Source organism: Equus przewalskii, chromosome 10 (genome assembly GCF_037783145.1).
Source record: "Equus przewalskii isolate Varuska chromosome 10, EquPr2, whole genome shotgun sequence".
NCBI classification, from domain to species: Eukaryota; Metazoa; Chordata; class Mammalia; order Perissodactyla; family Equidae; genus Equus; species Equus przewalskii.
The window spans coordinates 58,819,723-58,836,466 of record NC_091840.1 but is presented as its reverse complement, the minus strand read 5'-3'; the positions used below and the strand labels follow the sequence as shown (position 1 = coordinate 58,836,466).

At 40.1% G+C, this 16,744-nt stretch overlaps 1 protein-coding gene across 4 annotated transcripts in view; it reads left to right on the top strand.

The window, feature by feature from the left end:
* Positions 1-16,744, top strand: part of LOC103544033 (multidrug and toxin extrusion protein 2-like) — an 89,679-nt gene that overhangs the window by 35,895 nt on the left and 37,040 nt on the right. For all 4 annotated transcript variants that reach the window (XM_070563579.1, XM_070563577.1, XM_070563576.1 and 1 more), the window contains 2 exons: positions 4,303-4,416; positions 5,305-5,372. In XM_070563579.1, coding sequence (XP_070419680.1) covers positions 4,303-4,416; positions 5,305-5,372 — 182 coding nt within the window. The remainder of the gene's footprint in view (positions 1-4,302; positions 4,417-5,304; positions 5,373-16,744) is intronic.

Genomic DNA, 16,744 nt, shown 5'->3' with positions numbered 1-16,744 from the left:
TGTGTCTCAAAGATGGCTTTTTTCTCTCTAGAAAGGAATTTCTGCCTCTTCCACCTCAGTCAAAACTGTCCCTTGTTGTGGGGGTTCTTTTTATCCAGTTTTCAGTTCTCTCTCAGGAGTAATTATTCCAAGAGTAGTTGTAAATTGGTTGTGTCCATGGGAGTAGGTGAGTTCAGAGTCTACCTATGTTGCCATCTTGGTGCTGTCTCTGATTTTCTCATTTCTGTCTCTCAGTTTACTAATTATCTTTTAAGCCGTGTCTTGTCTAGTTTCTGATTCATTTATTGCTTTAATTTTCAACAATTGTATTTTTCATTTCTAAGATTTTACTTGGTTCTTTTTTATATCTTCCTTTCCTTATTTCAAAACTTCCTTCTTTGGCACACTTTAAGGATGTTTATTTAACATTTTTTTCAGATTACCCTATCATTTCTACTTCATCAGGTGTGAAATCTTTCATGTGTTGGTTTTGTGACATTTCTTTCCTGGCATTGGATCTCTTATTTGTTTATATCCTGGGTCATGGAACATACATATACCCACATTTTGTTAATTCTAAGACTCATTGTTTTGCATTTTAATGTCTTTAAAATTGGAACTCCTCTTTCAATTGATATGCTAAAATATTATGTCATAATTTAATTGGCAGATTCTTTGTGGCTCATAATGACATCTTAGATGTGTTGAATACAGTGCTTAATTTCACTAAGCATCGTCTGAGTGATGCCTGTCCCCTCAAACTGTGGTTTTGACTGGCTTCTTTATAGCTTTGTCTATGAGCTTATTTTCCAAGGGAGTTGTCTTCCTTGTGAGTCACACACATGCCGTGTCCATTTTTGGACATGCTGTGTCTGCTCAGGTCTTATGGAATATATCTGTTCCAAATCCAGTTTCTTAGCTCAGGGTTTCCTCCCTGTGTCTGTACTTCAGGTTCAAGTCCTCTCCTATACATTGTGACTGTTTCCGCTCATGGCTTGGGATAGGCAGCTTGTTTGTGCTCATGACTTCAGGCTAGGAGGCAGGTTTTCTGGGTTTTAGATGGGGAACAGACTGGGGGCAGTGCTTTCTTGGCTCCCAACACTCCCTGCTCACTGGGGCTTATGCTGTAACCCTCTACCCTTCCCATCATCCACAGTCATCACGCAATCCACGTGGCTCATTCTGTATTGATTCTTGATGTTGTTCTTCTCTCAAACCTTCACCTCAAAATTTGGGGGTACGGGGTAGGTCCCAGGCTCTCTGCTTCCCCTGAGACCCAATAAGGTGAGTGGCAACGTAGCTCTTGGTGCGTTTCTTTGCTCTTATGTTATAGAAATTCCTCACTGTTTTTCAATGCCTATCTTCTTCCTCCACTTTCTCTCCCTCTCTTGTCCTGGACCTTAGATACAAAGCATTGAGTTTCTTCTACTCAAATTCATGGCACACTGATGTCATCATTCCTTATACAGTCTCTTTCTCATTTTAGGGTATTTCTCCCCTCATTTTTCAGTTCCCATTCTCCTCCCACAATGTACCCTCTCTGTGTTTGATATATGTCTTTTAATATGTATCTTTGAAAAATGTGAAACTTTTTTTTTTGGTCTGTGTATATATTTATATTCACCTAATAGTATCATAGTTTACCTACCCTTGTGGTCTAGTGGTTAAGATTCGGTGCTTTCACTGCTGCAGCCCAGTTTGTTTCTCCGTCAAGGAATGAAACTACCCTCTGTAGGTTGTCATACTGTGGTGGCTGCGTGTTGCTGTGATGCCACCATTATTCAAATACCAGCAGGGTCACCCATGGTGAACAGGTTTCAGCAGAGCTTCCAGACTAGACAGGCTAGGAAGAAGGAACTGGCCACCCACTTCTGAAAAAATTGGCCATGAAAACCCTGTGGATAGCAGCAGAGCTTTGTCTGATAGAGCACCAGAAGATGAGGGGATGGCACAAAAAGACCAGGCGGGCTTATGCTCTGCTGTAGACAGGGTTGCTAGGAGTCAGAATCAACTGGATGGCACTAACAACAAGACTATAATTTAGATTTTTCTTTTCCATAAATTTCTTCACTTAGCACAGAGGTTGGCAAACTACAGCCCACAACCCGAATCTGGCCCGCAGCTTGCTTTTGTAAATAAAGTTTTATTGGAACACAGCTGTGTCTGTCATTTATGGATTTCCCGTGGCTGCTTTTGCTTTGCTACAGCACAGCTGAGTAGTGGCAACAGAGACCATTTGGCCTGTAAAGTTGAAACTATTTACTATGTGGCTCTTTACAGGAAAAGTTTGTGGACCTCTGATGTAGCACAATGTTTTGTTGTTGTTTTTTTAAATTGTAGTAAAATATACATGACATAAAATTTACCATCTTAACCATTTTTAAGTGTGCAGTTAAGTAACATTAAGCACATTCACATTGTCATGCAACCATCACCACCATCCATCTCCAGAACTTTCCCATCTTGCAAAACCGAAACTCTATACCCATTAAACAATTCGCTGTTCCCCCTCTCCTCATCGCCCGATAACCACCATGCTACTTTCATCTTTGTGAATTTGACTACTCTTGATACCTCATATAAGTGAAATTGTACCGTATTTGTCTTTTTGTGACTGGCTTATTTCACTAAGTATGATGTCTTCCAAGTTCATCCACTTTATAGCGTTTGTCAGAATTTCCTTCCTTTTTAAAGTTGAATAATAATTCCATTGTATGTGTATACCGCATCTTGTTATCCATTCATCTGTCAGTCGGTACGTGGGTTGCTTCCGCCTTTTGTCTATTGTGAACAGTGCTGCTATGAACACGGGTGTACAAATATCTCTTTGAGATTCTGCTTTCAATTCTTTTGTATGTATACCCAGAAGTGATATTGCTGCATCATGTGGTAATTTCTACTTTTAAGTTTTTGAAGAACCACCATGCTTTTTTTTCATAGTGGCTGCACCATTTTCCATTCCTAACAACAGAGCTCAAGTGTTCCAGCTTATCTACATCCTTGCCAATGCTTGTTATTTTCTGTTGTTTTTTTTTTAAAGCACCCATTCTAATGGGTGTAAGATGACGTCTTATTGTAGTTTTGATTTGCATTTTCCTAATGATTAGTGATGTTGAGCATTTTTTCTGTGATTTTTGGCTGTTTGTATATCTTCTTTGGAGAAATGTCTATTCAAGTCCTTTACCCATTTTTTTTTTTAAGTAGATTATCCCTGAGCTAACATCTGCTGCCAAAACTCCACTTTTTTTTTTCCTGAGGAAGATTGGCCCTGAGCTAACATCTATGCCCATTTTCTCTACTTTATATGTGGGACACCTGCTGCAGCATGGCTTGATAAGCAGTGCATAGGTCTGTGCCGAGAATCTGAACTGGTGAACCCCAGGCTGCCAAAGTGGAGTGTGCAAACTTAACCACTATGCCACTGCTTTGCCCATTTTTTGATTGGATTTTTATTGTTGTTGAATTCTAGGAGTTTTTATATAATCTGGATATTATGATATCCAGATATCCTTATCAGGTATATGATTTGTAAATATTTTCTCCCATTCTGTGGGTTACCTTTTCACTCTGTTGATTGTGTCCTTTGACACACAGAAGTTTTAAATTTTGATGTAGTCCAATTTATCCATTTTTACTTTTGTTGCCTGTTAGCACAATGTATTTTTATTTATTAAAACTATTTTTTTTGAGGAATATTAGCCCTGAGCTAACATCTGTGCCCATCTTCCTCCATTTATATGTGGGACGCCTGCCACAGCATGGCTTGATGAGCAGTGCGTAGGTCTGTACCTAGGATCCGAACCGGCAAACTGCAGGCTGCTGGAGCAGAGCGTGTGAACTCAACCGCTGCACCACTGGGCCAGCCCAGCACAATGTATCTTCAGATCTAACTACGTTGCCATTTGTACATCCAGTGTTCTGCTTTGAACTATAATATGCATCTACCACCATATTTTACTTCTCTAGTTCCCTGGTGATGGTTCCCTTGATGGCCCCAATGTCCCACAACCACACCCTGCCACAGTGAACATCCTCCGTGTTTTCTTCTGGAGCTCTACAAAAGTTTCTCTGTCATTTAGAGCAGGAGTGAAATGTGTAGGTGATAGGGCATATACGTCACTTCGGTTTCACTAAGTGTTGCCAGCTCTACTCCTGCCGTCTCAAACTCTCGTCTTGTTTGACATCGTTAAAATCCATTATTTTTCTAGAGAACTGCAGTTATTCCAAGTCTCTGGCCATTGGAGGAGGCGGGTATGTGGAATAAAATTGTTGATATCAGAGGCTGTTGAACAGTAAGTGCCTGCTTTCTTCCCTGTCCTCCAGGTTGGACTGGGGACTGTTTCCAGGAGTGGGACTCCTACATCCGGCTGGCTGTTCCCAGTATGTTCATGTTGTGCATCGAGTGGTGGACCTTTGAGATCGGAACCTTCCTTGCAGGTTTGTCAGCGGTTTAGTCAAAACGTAACAACAGCCTGCTAATCATGTCTCCAGAGCTTTGCAGGAAATATGTTTAACTTCTTCCTCTCCGTTTCTTCAGGCTTTCATGGAAGTTTGCAGTATAGGTTTAAACCCTTGTCCGACCACAACATGTTCAGGTTGGGTGCCCTCGCTGCCCTTCATTTTGTAGATTGGGAAGGGAAGGCTGCTGGCAAGCGTTTTGCCGCGGTCGTGGAGCAGGAGGACAAACGCCAGCATCTGGGCCTCCCGACTCTCACACCGTCTTCTGCTTCCGCTCATTTTTTGCAGGCATGATGCCAAGTTTTTAAGACGTTTGTAAACACACAGTGAGTGATTTGGCTGTTTTAGACATGATCCATGTTCCTATGAGAACTGTAACAATTTTGGTCATAGGTATTCACCTAGCCATCTTATTGCTAGTAAAGTAATAGAGAAAACAACAGAGAGAGGATGATAATAATTGATGTTAGAGTTTCTGTGGACACTTGAATTTGCCAATAGTCCCATCAGTTCTATATAGAGTTCTACTGCCTTCCATCCCTCCCCTCCCACATTGTGACCCTCCATCTCCCTGAACTCCAGGAACCTCATTGTTTTCTACTTTATACCTGCCGTTTCGTTCCCTGGTGGAGCATGGGCTTGTAGAATGAACCTGTATCACATCTTAGCTGCTGAGTTCTTGGCAACTTCCTGGGGATGGCTGTCTGGGTTCTCCTCTGCACAGATGGTGAATTCTTCCATTGGGTTATGCTTCTGGGGGAGTCTTCGCTTCTCTTAAATTAAGATATGTTCTAGTTTCATAAGGAAAATGTTGCTTTAACCTACTTTTCGAAATGTGCTTTGTGTGTGTATGTGCCAACGTTTCAGGACTGATTAATGTGACAGAACTTGGAGCCCAGGCCATCATTTATGAACTGATCTCTGCAGCCTACCTGGTAAGAACCTCCAGGTTGAGACTCAGCACCTTCTCTGCATAGACTCTGGTGGGCTCTTGTCGTTGCATCCACTCAGCCAACATGTTGAATGCCCGCCATGCCATGCTCCAAGGAGAGAGGACTCAGACAGCACGAAGAGAGCACAGCGTAGTGGAGAGAGCATGGGTTTTGGAGCCAGACACACTGGGTTTGAGTCTTGGCCCTGCTGCTCCCCAACTGTGTGACCATTGGCTCATTACTTAATCTTTCTGAGCTTCAGTTTCCTTATAGACAAAAATGGGAAAAAATACCTACTTTGCAGATGAAAATCGAATAACGTATTGGAGGTGAAACACGTAGCACAATGCCTGGCGTGTTTATTCAGCAAATATGGAGTTGGTGCTAGGATACAAGGAGAGTACATCGGAGGCAGTCCCTGCCCTCTCAGGGCTTGTGCTCTGGTGGGGAGACAGAGATAAACAAGTAAACAGATGCAGAAGAGCATTACAAATATGTATAACATCGTACCATAAAAGAAGCAAAAAGAGGCCTGAGATGCATCAAGCTGGAGACTGATAGCTTTTTAGATAGGACAGTCATGAAGGGTCCTTCTGAGTTGCTATTTAAGCTGAGGCTTGAAAGCTGAGAGGAAGCCAGGCAGGGAAGCCCAAGGGTGAGAGCTGACTGGGTAGCCTGAGCAAAGGTTCCAAGATGAAAAAGAGCACTTGGCAGGATCAGGGACCGGAAATGGGAACCCAGCTGAGGGCCTGGTGAGGAAAGAAGGATGCGACGTGCTTCTAGCTGTCGTGTAGCGGCTGGCTTAGAGGAGAGCAGGTATGGGAGTGGGTACCCCTGGAAGGACGCAGTTGGAATCATCCAGGGGAGCAAGCAGGAGGCTGCTGGTGGAGGAGAAAAGTGGATGAATTAGTTATGTTGTAGAAGTAGAAGTGACCGGGCATGACCAGGGTTTGGATGTGGAAGGCAAGGGAGGAATCGCAAATGACGCCAGAGTTTCTGGCTTGAACAACTGTGTGCTGGTGATGCCTTTTACGTTTTGGTGCTTTTTGAATATTCCAAACCTGTACAAATATTCCATTTGTTTTGTTTGTTTCTTTTTTCTTTTCTTTTTTTTTTTTAAGATCAACAGAGGTCATCTGGGCAGAGGGATTATGAGCCATTTTTGTTTCCAAGGTTTTTTTTGTCTTTTTTTTTTTTTTTTTGAGGAAGATTAGCCCTGAGCTAACATCTGCCACCAGTCCTCCTCTTTTTGCTGAGGAAGATTGGCCCTGAGCTCACATCTGTGCCCATCTTCCTCTACTTTATATGTGGGATGCCTGCCACAGCATGGCTTGATAAGCGGTGCATAGGTCTGCGCCCAGGATTTGAACCAGTGAACCCCGGGCCACCGTAGTGGAGCATGCGAACTTAACCGCTACACCACCAGGCCAGCCCAGAGTATTTTTTCATCTTAAAAATGAAAAAAGAAGTAGCAGGAGCTGATGTGGTCATCTAGGAATGAAAAGGAAGAGTGTCTAGGAGCAAGCCCCAACGTGTAGAGGTCAGGAATAGAATGAAAACCCAGCCAAGAGACAGAGCAGGCCAGTAAGGAAGGAAAACCAAGAGAACATGTGGAGGAAGCAGCCATGAAGAATGATTCACAGCGAGAATGACGACTGAGTGGAGGGCTGCTGAGAGGTATCTGAAGATAGGGTTGGAAAGTGTCCCTTGGATTTAGCGTCGTTAGAGACATTATGGCGTGATGAGGAGTGAGAGCCACATTGAAAGGCATGGACATTCAAGGGAGGTGGAGGGCGGAGACTGCCGGGTGGACAGTCCTGTCCAGAGTCTGGTTGTTGGTGGTGGGCAATATGTGTTGGAGGGAGGGTTTCCGTTTTGCTTCTGTTTTTAAATGGTGATGCTAGAGCTTGTTTATAGGTGTGTGAGAAACAATATCTATCTACTAATTCTGTCCTATCTGCAGATTTTCTGTTTTTCTGCCTGCTCTGTCACAGGCTTCTTTTTTATTTTTAATTGTGGTAACATACACATAGCATACATTTGCCTTTAACTGTGCAGTTTGGTAGTGTTAAGTACCTTCACATTGTGTGCAGCCAATCTCCAGAACTTTTTCATTTTGCAGAACTGAACCTCTATGCTCATTAAGCAGCTCCCCATCCCTCCTGCCCTCGGCTTCTGGCAGCCACCATTCCACTTTCTGCTTCTTGTCACAGGCTGCCTTTTGTTAGAGACACTGAGGCAATAATTCTTCATTTATTCCCCTGGAAAAAGCAAGCCACAATAGTGGCAAGCTTACAATAAAAATTATAAAATACAAAGAAATAATCCATCGTGAGCAAGAGTTAACAGATGCAACAAACAGGAGAATTAGAATTCAAATTTGAGATGATGGTATAATAACCAGAAAGAGAAAAGAAAAGTATTATGTTTAAAACCATTAAACATAAAAGAAGGAATTGAAACCAAAAGAATGATGTTTGGAAGAGAACCAAGTAGAATTTTCAAAAATAGGAAATATAGCCCTAGAAATGTAATACTTAATAGACATGATAAACAGAAGGTTAGTTAAAGCTGAAAAAACAAATAATGAACTTGAAGATAGATCTGTGGAAATTCCCAGAATAAAATTAAGACATGTAACTAGATGGAATTGGATATGTAGACCAATGAAATAGAATAGAGAGCACAGAAAGAAAACCTTGCACGTGTGATCAAATGATTTCTGACGAAGACACCAGGTCTATCCAGTGGGGAGGACAGCCTCTGCAATGAATGGTGCTGGGATGACTGAATGTCCACATGCAAAAGAATGAAGCGGGACCCTCATCTAACACCATATACAGAAATTAACTCAAAGAGAATCAAAACCTAAACATAAGACCTCAAACAGTAAAACTCTTAGAAGAAAACCTAAGGCAAAATCTTCCCAACATTGGATTTGGCAGTGATTTCTTTGATATGACTCCAAAGGTATAGGCAACAAAAGAAAAAATAGACAAATTGGACCTCATGAAAAATTTTAAAATTTGTATATCAAAAGACAATATCTACAGAGTAAGAAGGCAACCTAACAGAATGGGAGAGAATACTTGGAAGTCCTCTATGTGATAAGGGATTAATATCCAGAATATATAGAGAACTCCTAAAACTCAATAACAAAAAAACAACCTGATTGAAAAATGGGCAAAGAATTTGAATAGATATCTCTCTAAGGAAAATACACCAGTAGCCAATAAGTACATGAAAAGATGCTCAACATCACTGATTATTAGGAAATGATTACAAAAAACTACATTGAGATACCACCTCACATCCATTAGTAGGACTGCTATTTTTTTTAAAACCCAGAAAATAGCAAGCGTTGGTGAGAAAGTGGAAAAATTGGAACCCTTGTGCGATGTTTGGAATGAATGTAAAATGATGCAGCCACTGTGGAAAAAAGTGTGGTGGTTCCTCAAAAAATTAAAAGTAAAATTATCATATGACCCAGCAATTCCACTTCTGAGTATATAGCCAAAAGAATTGATAGCAGGATCTGGAAGAAATATTTTCACTCTCATGTTCATAGCAGCATTATTCACAAGAGACAAAAGGTGGAAGCAACCCAGATGTCCACCCACAGATGAATGGATAAGCAAAGTGTGATGTGTACATGCAGTGGAGTTATCATTCAGCCTTAAAGGGAGGGAAATTCTGACACATGCTGTAACACTGATGAACCTTGAGGACATTACGCTAAGTTAATAAGCCAGTCAGAAAAAGACAAATATGTGTATGATTCCACTTATTTGAGGTACTTAGAGTAGTCAAAAATTGTAGAGACAGAAACTAAGAATGGTGGTTGCCAGGGGCTGGGGGGAGATGGGAGGGAAGTTATTGTTTAATGTGTGTAGAGTTTCAGTTTCACAAGATGAAAAGAGTTATGGAGATGGATGGTAGTATTGGTTGCACAACATTATGAATGTATTTAATACCACTGAACTGTACCCTTAAAATAATTAAAGTGATAAAATATATATATATATACCATATATAATTACTGGAGTAAGAAGGGAAAAAATGATTAAGATGATAAATTTTATGTTATGTGTATTTTACCACAATAAATAAAAATGGGAAAAAGTAGAGATGGAATATATGAAAGATATGGGTCCATTATCTATCTAGTAGGAATTCCACAGGGAGAGAATAGAGACACTGGTGGGGATGTAATATTCAGAGATATTTGACAAGAGACAGAGACAGACAAAGGAGTCTGAATATTCAGAAATCGGAATGAACACTTTAGGAGATTCTAGCCTGGGCAATTAGGCAAGAAAAAGAAATAAAAGGCATCCATATTGGAAAGAAAGAAAGAAAACTATCTGCATTTGCAAATGACATGACTTTATATATAGAAAACTGTAAAAACTCCACATGCATGTGCAAAAACAAAAAAACTAAAATACCTAGAGCTAATTAGTTCTGCAGAGTTATAGGATACAATATCAGTACACAAAAATCAGTTCTATTTCTATAATGCCAGCAATGAACAATCTGAAAATGAAATTAAGAAAGCAATTCCATTCACCACAGCACCAAAAAATTAAAATACTTAGGAATAAATTCAACCAAAGCAGAGCAAGACTTGTATACTGAAAACTACAAAACGTTGTTGAAAGAAATGAAAGAAAACCTAATAAATGGAAAGATTTCCCATGTTCATGTATGAGAAGACTCAATATTGTTACAGTGACAATGCCCCCAAGTTAATTTACAGATTCAGTGCAACCTATCAAAATTCGAACTGGGCTTTTTTGCAAACTGGACAAACTGATCCTAAAATTCATATGGAGATGCAAGGGACCTCTGAATAGTCAAAACAATCCTGGAAAAGAACAAAGTCGGAGGCCTCACACCTCAACAACAGCAATAAAAACAAGAAGACTGTGAGACAATATCAAAGTGCTGAGAGAATAATGTCAGCCCTTAGCTAGCTAAGCTATTGCTCAAGAAAGAGGGCAAATTAAAAGACATTTTCCAGCAAAGACTGAGGGACAGCACCATTCATAGACCTTCAAGGAAAAAACACTGTCAAAATAATGGTGAGCAAAGAAATTGGTAAATATGGATAAATCTAAACTAGCATTGATTGCAAACAAAAAATGAGATCAAGTTTCACAGTGCAAAAATAAGGCAGAAATAAAATACAGTATGGCAATAAGAGGCGAGATTGGGAGAAGGTCTTCTTATTTAAAGCAATCTAGGTATTACCAAGGAAGAGGTTAAGAGATAGTGATTAACTTAATTTTTTTAAGTCAGTGTGCATGTTGACATTTTAAGGGAAATAACCAAGAGAGAGGAAATAGAATATATTTCGAAACCACTAGCAGAGCTGAAATGGGAATTAAGAAAACATGATCAATCCAACAGAAGGCAGTGAAAATAAAGAAGATAAAGAAACAAAAAGAAAGCATTATAAATAATACAAAATTAAATGGTAGAATTAAATCCAAATAGTGTGTAATCATACTAAAGGAGAACATGCTAAACTTACCAGTTAAAAACCCTCTCAAGTTAGATCTCACCCCTTCATATCTTTTTGCTTTGCTTATTTTTCCACAGTTGTATGCTGTTTTCACTTAATATTACCACATAGCATTTTTTCATGTTTTTAAAGGATTTTCCTAAAAATAGTTGAAAATCTGATTTGCCTGTGTATAGTCAGCACTCGAATATAGCAGTGTTCACTTAGTCATTTCACTGTACTTGTACTCTTCATCTGTTTCCAGTTTTTCAAAGCACCAGTGTTGTTTCAGTGAATATCTTTACACATAGAACTTTATCCTTGAGGAGAGTGTCACCAGCATCATGGCAGAATGAGTTGTTCCCTTTGTCACTCCCCTCTAAGTTGCAACCAGCAGGACATCCATTAACCAGCAAAGAACTCCCCGCATAGCACACCAGAACACCTGACAGATCCATGCAGCTACACATCTGAAGGTGGGTGGATTGGACCTGCGGGAGCCAGTGGAACTAGGGCAGCAGCCCCCACCCCTCCCCTGGCAGCAGCAATCCAGAATGTGGATGCACCCAGCAGTGGCGGTGATGCTCCGACCTAAAGTTTAAAAAAATACAACAGAACTGGAGACCAGAGGCTGCAAGAGCAGCAGTAGCATCATGGCTCAGTCTCTGTTCCTCCCCTAGCAGTGGCAGGTGTCACCTGTGACCTGAGGCTGCAGGAACCACAGCAGAACCTGTGACCCAGCCCCCTCTCTCTCCCCAGGCAGCAATGGCATTAGTAGCTTAGCCCCTGCCCCTCCCCTAGTGGTGGCAGGTGGCACACGTGACCTGGTGCTTTAGGAAACAGCAGTGCCAGCAACCCAGCCCCATCCCTTTCCCCAGGCAGCTGCAACTCCAACCTCAGTCTTTCCAGCAGCAATGACTGCATCCAAAATGCAATACTCCCAGCAGGGGCAGTGGTACCATGCCCTGAGCTTTCAAAAAGCACACAAGAGGCCCAGCCCCTGTGGCCTAGTGGTTAAGTTTGACATGCTTTGCTTTGGCAGCCCAGATTCAGTTCCTGGGCATAGACCTACACCACTCATCTGTCAGTGACCGTGCTGTGGTGGTGGTTCACATACCAAAAGAGGAAGACTGGCAACAAATGTAAGCTCAGGCAAATCTTCCTCAGCAAAATAAAGGAAGATTGGCAACTGATGTTAGCTCAGGGCAGACCTTCCTCAGCAAAATAACAAACAAAAAAACCCCATACAGGCATGAGCTGGCAACCAGAGGCTGCAGGAACAGCAGTGGCATTAGTGGCTTAGCCCCTGCCCCTCCCCTAATGGTGGCAGGTAGCACCTGTGACCTGAGGCTTCAGTAGCCACAGCAGAACCCCTGACCCAGTCCCCAGTGGCAACACCCTTGACACAGACTCTACTAGCATCTGGGGCTGCATAAAAGACCTTGGGCTCCTGGCACTGGCAGCGACACCCATGAACTCAGCACCCCTGGCAGTGGTGCTGCCAGCGCCCTCAGATAACCTAGGAGTAGCTGTGCAGGTGGTGCACAAGGCAGCAGCACTGAAGCCTGTGGGGGAACATGAGACCCAGGCAACCCCAGAAGCAGAAGAGGTACTCACAGCTTCATGACCTCACTGGTGACACCCACAACTGCAGTGACATCATAAACAGCCAGGCACCAACAACCTCAGAGGCACAAGCAACACAAGGAGGGCACTGACAGTGCTTGTGGCTGAGGCAGTGGAAAAGTGCAGGCCCTCAGACATAACCAGAAGCAGCTCAGAATCAAAATAAACAAAGCTGTACCCAAATAAGAAAGGTGGTTACTACCACAAATGCACCAGTGGAGGATCAACTCATCAAGTATCATGAAGAACTACAGTAAGACAGTAGAAGAAAAAGAAAATGACAACTCTCCAGAAACCAAACTTGAAGTCATAGAAGATTGTGATCTAACTGACAGAGAATTCAAAACAGCTGTCATGAAGAAATTCCACAAGTTAGAAGAAAACTCAGAAAGACAGTTCAACGAGCTCAATAAAATTAATGAACAGAAGGAGTACTTCACCAAATAGAGTGAAACTCTAAAAAAAAAAACCAAACAGAAATTCCGGAGCTGAAGAACACAATTAATGAGATGAAAAATAAAGTAGAAAGCATTGGAAATAGAGCAGACCATATGGAAGACAGAATTAGGAAGCTCAAAGACAGAAATCTAGAAATGATTCAGGTGGGAGAGCAAGGAGAACTCTTAAGATTTTTTTTTTTAAATGAAGAAATTCTACAAGAAATACTGTCTCAGTCAGGAAAAGCAACATAAGAATAATGGGTATCCCAGTAGAAGAAGAGAGGGAGAAAGGAACAGAGAACTTATTTGAAGAAATAATAGCTGAGAACTTCCCAAACCCGGGGAGGAAACTGGATATACATGTACATGAAGCTAATAGGATGCCTAGTTATCTCAACACAAAAAGACCTTCTCCAAGGCACATTATTTTAAAACTGTCAAAAGTCAATGACAAAGAATATTAAGGGGGGCAAGACGGAGGAAAATAACTTGCAAAGGAACCCCCATCAGGATATCAGCAAATTTCTCAGCAGAAACTCTACAGGCTAGGAGAGAGTGGGATGATATATTCAAAATATTAAAAGACAAAAACTGTCAGCCAAGAATATTCTACCGAGAAAATTACACAGCAGATATGAAGGAGAAATAAAGGCTTTCCCAGACAAAAACTGAGGGAGTTCATCACTAGACCTGCCTTACAAGAAATGTTGGAAGGATCCTTCCTACCTGAAACAAAAAGGCAAACGTTTGTGAAGCCTTGAGCAAGGTAATAAATGAGCAGACAGAATCAGAAGATTACAACTCTACATTGAAATAGGTTAGTAAACAAATATAAAGGCTAAGGGGAAAGAAAGCATCTGAAATAACTATAACCACTTCAATTTGGTAACAAACTCGTAATGCAAAAAAGCATAATTTATGGCAACAAAAATATAGAAAAGAAAGAGGAAAAGAATGGAACCTGCATAGGTTACTGGAGATAAGATGCCCTCAGCAGAAAAAGGATTGTCATCTATGAGATCTTTTATAGAAACCTCATGGTAACCACAAAACAAAAAATCAAAGCAGAGTCACAAAACATAAAGAAAGAGAAAAACGTCACAGAAAACCATCAAACTGAAATACCACACAGAAATAAAGGAAAAGGAAACACTGCAAATATAGAACAACCAGAAAACAAAAGATAAAATGGCAGTATTAGGCCCTCATATATCAGTGATCACTCTAAATGTCAATGGATTGAATTTCAGTCAAAAGACACAGAGTGGTTGGATGGATTAAAAAACAAGACCTAACAATATGCTGCCTCCAGAGGACCCATTTCAGCTCTAAAGAGTAGGCTCAGAGTGAAGGGATGAAAGATGATACTCCAAGCAAATGGCAACCAAAAGAATGCAGGTATAGCTATACTTATATCAGACAAAATAGACCTCAAGCCCAAGAAAGATAACAAGAAACAAAGATAGATGTTATATAATAATAATGTCTTCCACCAAGAAGACGTACACTTATTAATATATATACTTCTAATGTCAAAGCACCAAAGTGTATACAGCAAGTATTATTAATGATCCTAAAGGGAGATAGTGACAGCAACACAATAGTAGGAGACTTTAACATCCCGCTTACATCAATGGATAGATCCTCCAGACAGAAAGTCAACAAGGAAACATTGGCCTTAAATGAAACACTAGGCCAGATGGACTTAATAGATATATATATAGAACATTCCATCACAAAGCAGTGGAATACACGTTCTTCTCAAGTGCACATGGAACATTCTCAAAGAGACCATATACTGGGAAAGAAAACAAGCCTCAATAAATTAAATACGTTTGAAGTCATGTCACACATCTCTTCTGAGCACAATGGTATGAAACTAGAAATCAACTACAAGAAGAAAGCTAGAAAAGTCACAAATATGTGGAGACTAAACAGCATGCTACTGAACAGCTATTGGATCAATGAATAAATTGAAGGAGAAATAAAAATATACCTGGAGACAAATGAAAATGAAAACACAGCATACCAAAGCTTATGGGATGCAGCAAAAGCAGTACTAAGAGGGATATAAATAGCAATATAACCCTACCATTTAATAAACTAGAAAACTCTCAAATAAACAATGTAACACTATACTTAAAATAACTAGAAAAAGAAGAACAAACAAAGCCCGAAGTCAGTAGAAGGAAGGAAATAATAAAAATCAGAGTGGAAATAGGCTAAGTAGAGACTAAAAAGACAATAGAAAGGATCAACAAAATTAAGAACTGGTTCTTTGAAGGGATAAAATTGACAAACCCTTAGCTAGACTCACTTAAAAAAAAGAGAAGGCTCAAATAAATAAAATCAGAAATGAAAGAGGAAAACTAACAACAGATACCACAGAAATATGAAAAATTATAAGAGAATACTATGAAAAGCTATACACCAACAAATTGGATAACCTAGAAGAAATGGATAAATTTGTAGACTCATAGAACCTCCCAAAACTGAATAAAAAAGAAATAGAGAATCTAAATAAAGCTAATCACAAGTAAAAAGATTGAAACAGTAGTCAAAAGCCTCCCGAAAAACAAAAGTCCAGGACCAGACATCTTCTCTGGTGAATTCTACCAAACATTCAAAGAAGATTTAATACCTATCCTTCTCAAACTCTTCTGAAAAACTGAAGAGGAGGGGACCCTTCCTAATTCATTTTACGAGGCCAACATTACCCTGATGCCAAAACCAGAAAAGAACAACACCAAAAAGGAAAATGACAGGCCATTATTGCTCATGAACATAGATGCGAGAATCCTCAACAAAATATTAGCAAATTGAATACAACAATATGTTAAAAGGATAGTACACGATAATCAAGAGGGATTTATTCCACGGACACAGGGATGGTTCACCATCTGCAAATCAAACAATGTGATGCACCACATTAACAAAATGAAGAGTGAAAATCACATGATCATCTCAGTAGATGCAGAGAAAGCATTTGACAAGATTCACCATCCATTTATAATTAAAACTCTCAAAAATATATAGAGAGAGAAGGAATATATAGAATACATAGAACGAAAGTACTTCAACATAATAAAGGCCATATATGACAAACCCACAGCCAACATCATACTCAACAGTGGAAAACTGAAAGCTATTCCTCTAAGAACAGGAACAAGACAAGGATGCCCACTCTCGCCACTGTTATTCAACATAATACTGAAAGTCCTAGGCAGAGAAATTAGGCAAGAAAAAGAAATAAAGAGATCTAAATTGGAAAGGAAGAAGTAAAACTGTCACTATTTGTGGATGACGTGATTCTATAGAAAACCATGAAGAATCCACCCAAAAACTATTAGAAGTAATTAAGGAATACCGTGAAGTTGCAGGGTACAAAATCAAGGTAAAAAAATCATTTGCATTTCTATACACTAGTAATGAACAGTGAAAGAGAAATCCAGAATACAGTCCCATTTCCAACTGAAACAAAAAAAATAAAATACCTAGGAATAAATTTAATCAAGGAAGTGAAAGACCTACACACTGAAAACTATAAGACATTATTGAAAGTAACTGAAGAAGACATATAAGAAGTGGAAATATATTCCGTGCTCATGGGTTAGAATAATAAACACAGTTAAAATGTCGATATTACCTAAAGTAATCTACACATTCAATGCAATCCCAGTCCAAATCCCAATGGCATTTTTTCATGGAAGTAGAACAAAGAATCCTAAAATTTATATGGAACAACAAACGACCCCAAATAGCCAAAGCAATACTGAGAAAAAAGAACAAAGCTGGGGGTATCA